The following is a 7,622-nucleotide window of genomic DNA, read 5'->3' as shown; positions in this document are numbered from 1 at the left end:
ATCTCTTGGCCACAATACTACCTGGAATCCCTTTTGTTCAGGCAGGAGAGAGCTCTTATTTCCATTAAGGTGGAAAGGAAATCATATGGAATATGTTCTGTTAAAAAGAGAAGGTATCCAGACAGTGATGTATCCCATCTTCCCAGCCTCTGCTCAAAGACCAGGCTGTGGGACTCATTTCTGCTGCTCTGGAAGGATAGCCTTGAGGTTTGGTTTCTTTGGTGATCCAGTTTATATCTTTCTATTTTAATGGCAGCCCAGAAAGTAGAGTGTGGTACACAAATCCCCTCTAGCTGGTCTGCTGGGTGACTTCTCAGAAGTCGTGCCAGGCTCTAGGTAAGCCCTACATATCTTTCTGTTGCCTCCTCCTTTCTCTACAGCTTGAGTTCTTTCCATTTAAAATCCTCTTGAGTTCTTACTAAGTTTGTCTCTAGTCATAAATAATCATGTAAAAGGCTTCAAAGGAAACCACCATTTGGAGAAGGGCTGTATGTGCAGGACTAACTTGCACTCGCATTCCAAACTATTTTGGAAGGAAAAACAAAGTATCAGTAATGCTCTTAAGAGAGTTCCAGTTCCTACTCCGGCCTAGCAGAGAAAAGCAAGGACCATCAGGTGAGTACCTCTTCCTTCCTGTATTTCATCTCATTGAAACCTCACAACAACCCATGCAGGAGGCATCATCCCCGTTCTGGAAGGTGAGAAAATGAAAACTCAGATAATTTCAAATAATTTGTGTGAGTTTGCAAAGTTAATAGATGTCATAACTGGGATTTGAAACCAAATGGGTTTAATTTCACCAAATAGGTTTAATTCCAAAGCCCATGATTTTTCCATGCGAGCACACTGCAGGTTCTACTGGGTGAGGGTAAAGGATAACCTTTTCCACACCCCTTCTAGAATCTGCAATACGCATTTCTTAAGTAACGCCTTGGACACATCTGAGAGCTTTTTGCTTCCTTGACCCTCATGATGAACTGGTAGTTCTCTCCTAAAAGGGTGGTGGTGAAACAGGAAACACAGACGATAGGTGGGCAAATGCCAGCTCTGGCAGTGGAAATGGAAATCTCTTTCTCTGTTCTCTTCTCCTCCTTAGTGGAAAGGACTCTGGGCAACGTTGCGGGAGAGACTGCTAGCAAGTTTCCCCCAGTGTTGACCTTTGCATTCAGTCAAAAAGCTTTCTGCTTTGCCACAAATATCTAAGTAGCATAGAAATACCTGGGACATTTCAAATATTGTTCCAACAAGGGGTAAATATTAAAGAGTTTGTCAGAGTTGTCTTCTAGAAATTACCTGGGTATAGACTAATTTAGCAAGCTGGGTTATTAGTAAGAATCTGTAGTACAATTTTCTGTGTGTAGCCTCAATTTCCTCATTTACTAAATAAGGGGGCTGGTTGGTTGATCTTTGAGGCTTCCAGCTCCAAACGTCTAAAACTTCATGTGGCTATTTATGTATGTAATATTTGGTCACCAAAATCACTCCATTTTTTTCTTCTGAAAGGAGTACTATTAGTACCATTAGCAAGCAATCAAATTAATTCCACAATCAAGAGGAATAAATAATCAAAGAGAAATATTGCACTGTGTTCTCCAGGGTAAAATCAAGTAGCAGATGGGGCTGCTGAGTCATCCAAATGGGTTCTGGAAAAGAAGCTGCTGAATCCAGACTGGTAAGTCCCTTGTAGCCAGTGATTTGCGCTCAGAGGAGGTAATAGGACAAAAAAAAAAAAGTATGTGCAAAAGGAAGAGCTTCAAAGAAGTCCATAGGGAAGGAGTGACTGCAGTGCCATGAGGGTCATTAGTCAGGAGTGTGGTGAGACAGGGAGAGGGCAGCTTTCCTGTGCCACGAGAAGATGGGAGTTGGGTGGCCACAAGAACTCAGGGCTCACGTTTGAGTCCATGCTCTTTCAATGACAGCCACACATACCTGAAAGCAGCCAATCTCCATTAAAAATGTGTGTTCTTTTCCTCAAAGGAGACACGATAGACATCAGAAAGATACGATTATTTCAGCTACCAAAGTGTATTTGATATCCATCTCTTCCAAGATGCCATATGGGATGGGATGGGTGTGTCCACATGAGAAAAGTACCTAAGTCTCCAGCACAGCTTTTCATAAAGCAAAAAATCCTTCCAAGGAGATTCCACCATCAATGTGGAAGAACTTGTCCAGGCTTGAGCAGACCATCATGTCTCTGCGGTACAGGCTGACATTTAACAATGGTGAATGCGATCTCTTCTTTGAAAAATTCAGAGGCTGTGACTGATTCTGGAATTTCATGTGGACTGGAAGGGAGGTGGCATGGCCTCAAACTTCTATCAAAGAGAAGCTTTTGGAAGAACATAACCGGTTTTGAGCTGGTAAACATCATCCCAGGTCAGGAAACGCAGTCAGCAGGGAGCCCCATGGAATGAGGACACCGGCTGGAGGCCAGTTCTCAGGCAGCAGCTGTCTAAGGCACTCGGTGTGGCAGAGAGGGCAAGATCCTTACTGGGATCCAGGCTCGGAAGTAGGGATGCCAGACTTCCGAGCCTTTGGAGGTGGAGGGGGTGGTGCTTTGGCTTCTCTTCGTGCAGGCAGTGGGGGAGCGAGCTGCAGAAGCAGAAACACAAAATTAGAAGCAGGTCTTAGCTTTCTTCCTAATTCTGCCTTCTCCGCCCATTTCTCATATTCTGTTTAGCTTCTAATTGATCTGAGTTTATCTACACAGGCTTTGCTAAGTGAAATGGAAAACTACACTGACTTGTCCTCCTTGCTGATCAGACACACACACACACTCTCTCTCCTCTCTCTCTCTCTCTCTCGCTCTCTCTCGCTCTCTCTCGCTCTCGCTCGCTCTCGCTCTCGCTCTCGCTCTCTCTCTCTCTCTCTCTCTCGCTCTCGCTCTCTCTCTCTCTCTCTCTCTCTCGCTGCTGTATCCCCAACACTTGGGTTCCTGGTGTATAGATAGGAGGCACTTAGAAGTCATTTGCTGAATGAATGAAGGAAACCCATCTAAGGTCATTTCAGAATGACTGTCCTTTACTCAGAAGTAAACTCTTCAAATGTGAAACAGAGGGCTGGGGGCAGGCAGTGGCTCACATCTGTAATCTCAGCACTTTGGAAGGCTGAGGTGGGGGGATCACTCGAGGCCAGGAGTTTGAGATCAGCCTGGGCAATACGGAGAGACTCCATTTCAACAAAAGATTAAAAAATTAGCTGGGCATGGTGGCACATGCCTGTACTCCCAGCTAACTGAGGGGCCAAGGTGGGAGAATCACTTGAGCCCAGGAGTTCAAGGCTGCAGTGAGCTATGATCGCACTGTTGCACTCCAGCCTGGGTGACAGAGCCAGACCCTGCCCCTGCCCCCCTAAAAAGGTGAACTAGAACTCATGGCTTATTTCACAGGTACCCAGGCCAAGGTACAGGGAACACCTGCTCTACATCATCTGCTTGAATGTCTGTCCTTCCCATTGAAAACTTCTCTATCTCCTGTGGTTTCAGGAACGAGCCAAGAATTGACTGCAGTGACAGGCCTATGAGCAAACCTGCCCACTGAAGAGCCTGGAAAACCTGATGCTGCCTTCCCAGGAGTGGCGCTCCCTGGCCACAGTTGCCAGCTGTGATTTCCCTACCTCAGTGGAGTTCCTCTGGCTGCCCTCATAGGGCTTGCTTTTGGGGGGAGGTGGAGGTGGGACAGGAGTGGCCGCGATTCCATCTGTCTGCAACGATGGGGAGCCTAGAAATGACACAAAGTGCAGGCGGGCAGAGAGAGGCACTGAGCAAGAAAGCTCATGGAAATGTTGCTGGCACCATAACACCTAAGCCAACCTGGTCAACCAACTTGTGAAAGCCACATTCTGTGGTTTCTGTGGATAGAATGAAGAAGACTTCCCACCCCACATCACATAGGCAATGCCCTCGCCAGAAGTTTCAAGAGCTCCACAAGATGTTCTGAAGCAAAAACTTTATTTTTTTTAATTTTTATTTTTTTTAGACTCGCTCTGTTGCCTAGGCTGGAGTGCAGTGGCGCGATCTCCGCTCACTGCAAGCTCTGCCTCCCGGGTTCATGCCATTCTCCTGCCTCAGCCTCCTGAGTAGCTGGGACTACAGGCGCCCGCCACCACGCCCGGCTAATTTTTTGTATTTTTAGTAGAGACAGGGTTTCACTGTGTTAGCCAGGATGGTCTCGATCTCCTGACCTCGTGATCCACCCAGCTTGGCCTCCCAAAGTGCTGGGATTACAGGCGTGAGCCACCGCGCCCAACCAAAACTTTATTTTTTGTTCAGGGTTTTACTATTAAGCTGAAGATGAGAACATTTTCTGGAATGTATGGTATTATTCTGTTCTCTGATATAGCTCAAGTGCTTAGGAAAATATTCACTTCATCTCAACTGTAACTGATAATCTCTTAACTCTTGGTTGACAACAGTCTCCCATCTGGCTCTGATAGATTTATCCCTCTCCCATGCCTCTGGACTATGGGTACCCAATTCTTCTCAAGGGTTGTGCACTGCTGGTTCCCCAAGCCAGACTATAAGCAGTAGATGGAATGTGTCTATTTCTTGTCCCTGTTCAGGTCTACCTAACCAATGGTTAGCTTGTAAGTTACTTGTTGTCTGTCTAGTCCTAGTGCAGATCTGCCTCATTTATACCTTCACAATTATAAAACAGACACTAATGCCCTTTGGATCACTATCCAGAAAGGTTTAATGAGTCCTAGTGGCCTCCTTGCCAAACTCCAGTCTAACTGTATAATACATGAATGCTGAATTGAACCAGTTTTACAATGGCTTTACATACATTGTGGCTGGTTTAGTTACAAAATGTCCAGATGCATAAACATATTCCATTCCCTAGTATAAAGACTATAAGGAATACAGGAAAACTTACTTAGGGTCCTGGTGGCTTTGGGAGTGAGTGGAGGTGGGCTCAAGGGCGTTGACTGAGGAGGTGAAGAACCGTGAAATGGTGAAAGCCGATTATCCATCAACTGGAGACTCTTTGGCCTTTGTGCTTTTCTGGTTGGGCTCTAGGACCAGACAGAAAAAGCAAAACATTTTCACGGTGAGGAAGGCTGAGCTCAACAATGCTCTCAACAGCCTTGTCTTCTGAGAAGACACTTGGAAAAGGACTTAACTAAAGGAGCGATTTTTAAGCTTACTACATTGTCATATGATGGGCACCACCAAACAGGCGCTGACTAGAACCACTGAACCATAGATTATTTTCTGACTGGCCACAGACTGGATTCTGATCACAGTTGGGCTGCGTCATTTATATTGGACATAAGCCATCCTGATTCTCAGGAAAAGGTGGTCTTGCCACATTTAACAACTTGATGTGGTTTATGGAAGGGAAAGTACCTTTTAAAAAACTTAAAGAAGAGAAATGACAGTGTTTGGATTGACTGGGGACAGAGTGGCGAGAACCACAGCTCTAAGCATCAACCCATATGTTTACATTGTAGGTGCAAGATCTTCACCAATGTTGATCTATAGACTCGAACTTCTCGGTATGTGCTCTCCTTACCACAACCTGCCATCTGACACTAACCCAGGCTACTGAGTCCTAAGACAAGGCGCATGCCAGCTTCAGTCTGGGAGGGGATGGTGATGTGCCTGGGTACAGGGGAGGTGGGGCGAGCCTCCAGAGATTTCTTTTTTCTTTTTTGTTTTTTACCATCAAATCAGGTTCTGGTGCTTTCTCTGCAATGACCTGGGACTTGCTCAGACTCCAGTCTTTTCTCTTAAACTTGCTGATCCGGTTCTCACTGTTCTCCTCTCTGAGGGACAGATCTTCAACTCTGGCACCTGACGAGGCCCTGCGTTCCAAAAGTGGCTCCAGGATCGAGCTATTGGCCAGGAACAAGGACAAACATCACAAACACTGATCACCTTGCAATCAAAATTCACTATGAAAGTACCAGCAGTTATGACTCTTTAGCCTACATTTTTTTTTTTTGAGACAGGGTCTTTCTCCCATCATTCAGGCTGGAGTGCAGTGGTGCGATCACAGATCACTATAACCTTGACTTCTGAGTAGCTGGGACTACAGGTGTGTGCCACCATGCCTGGCTAAATTTTGTGTTTTTTTAGTAGGGATAGGGTTTCACCATGTTGCCCAGGCTGATCTCAAACTCCTGGGCTCAAGTGATCCTTCTACCTCGGCCCTCCCAAAGTGCTAAGGCTAGAGGCACGAGCCACCGTGCCTGGCCTCCTCAACCTACTCTTGACCGATGACTTCACTCTCAGATTCTAAATCTAAATTTTCAATTACAACTGAACAAACATCTCAAGGTGTTAATACATAGAAACAAGACCATCAGGTGACTGGACGAAAATATGAGTATGTTATCCCAGGAAGAGAAGGTATTAATTCAATGTATAGGCAAAGACAGAATGTTTAAGAGATTCAACAGGCAGTTTTATGTAGTGGGTAATAGCACAACTCTGGAGCCAGATAGCCTGTGTTCAAATCCTACCCACAAACTACATACTACTAGAATGTAGTAATCTAAATCCCAGCACTTCCACAATGCATGCTAATAGGAAAGCTACATATACAAATATGTTTGCTACAGTTTTTAATGAAAATATATTTCATACTGATACAAGTTACATATTTTTGTATTAAAATATATAATGAAGTTTTATGGTTAATTGTTTAGAAAGAAGGATGCAGCTTAAATATTCTATAGTAGGAGAAGAATTAATCACGGCACATTTGTATGATGCAATGTCTATTGCCATAAAAAATGATGGTAAAAGCTGACAATAAAGATGACACGGCCGGGCATGGTGGCTCACGCCTGTAATACTACCACTTTGAGAGGCCGAGGTGGGCAGATCATGAGGTCAGGAGTTCGAGACCAGTCTGGACAGTATGGTGAAACTCCTTCCCTACCAAAAATACAAAAATTCACCAGGCGTGGTGGTGGGTGCCTGTAGTCCCAGCTACTCGGGAGGCTGAGGCAGGAGAATGGCGTGAACCCAGGAGGCAGAGGTTGCAGTGAGCCAAGATTGCACCACTGCACTCCAGCCTGGGCAAAAGAGGGAGACTCCGTCTCAAAAAAAATACATACATAAATAAAGATTACATAGCAACATGAAAAGTGCTTATAATAATAAGATGAGAAGGAACAGCAAAGTACCAAACTATATCTATAGGATGTATAATTTAAGAAATACTACATATTTGATTTCCAGGTAGGGTGGCATTAAGGAAGGTTATTTTTATGATGTAATTATTGTATTATGGAATTAAACATTTGTGAAAAGGTGAGTCAACTGATAACTTACAGTCAACACTATTTTAAATACTTAATGATGTATAAATATTCATCACCTATATTAAATTAAGCAGTAGGCCACCAAATGACAGACGCAATGCTTTTCCACTTGTATAAAACATAAACATACCTTTTTGGTATTATATAACTGAACTTTAACAGTGGTTATCTTTGAGTGATAAAGTAATAAAGCATTGTTTTCTTTTAAAAGTTTCCAGTACTTGGCCAGGTGCTGTGGCTCACGCCTGTAATCTCAGCACTTTGGGAGGCTGAGGTGGGTGGATCACAAGGTCAGGAGATTGAGACCATCCTGGCTAATAGGGTGAAACCCTGTCTCTACTAAAAAT

The 7,622-nt window shown here is 44.4% G+C and overlaps 1 protein-coding gene across 2 annotated transcripts in view; it reads right to left on the bottom strand.

The window, feature by feature from the left end:
• Positions 1-244: 244 nt before the first annotated feature.
• DOCK5 (dedicator of cytokinesis 5) overlaps positions 245-7,622 on the bottom strand; it is a 241,877-nt gene continuing 234,499 nt past the window's right edge. Inside the window, exons 49-52 of one of the 2 annotated variants that reach the window (XM_033228960.1) lie at positions 5,667-5,838; positions 4,878-5,016; positions 3,619-3,722; positions 245-2,595 (exon numbers count right to left, since the gene is read on the bottom strand). In XM_033228960.1, coding sequence (XP_033084851.1) covers positions 2,491-2,595; positions 3,619-3,722; positions 4,878-5,016; positions 5,667-5,838 — 520 coding nt within the window. In that variant the 3' untranslated portion in view covers positions 245-2,490. The remainder of the gene's footprint in view (positions 2,596-3,618; positions 3,723-4,877; positions 5,017-5,666; positions 5,839-7,622) is intronic. The other variant, XM_033228969.1, reaches the window with a different exon arrangement.

This window comes from Trachypithecus francoisi, unplaced genomic scaffold (assembly GCF_009764315.1).
Source record: "Trachypithecus francoisi isolate TF-2019V2 unplaced genomic scaffold, Tfra_2.0 Contig01440, whole genome shotgun sequence".
NCBI classification, from domain to species: Eukaryota; Metazoa; Chordata; class Mammalia; order Primates; family Cercopithecidae; genus Trachypithecus; species Trachypithecus francoisi.
The sequence above is the reverse complement of the archived record's forward strand: the minus strand, read 5'-3'. Positions and strand labels throughout refer to the sequence as shown.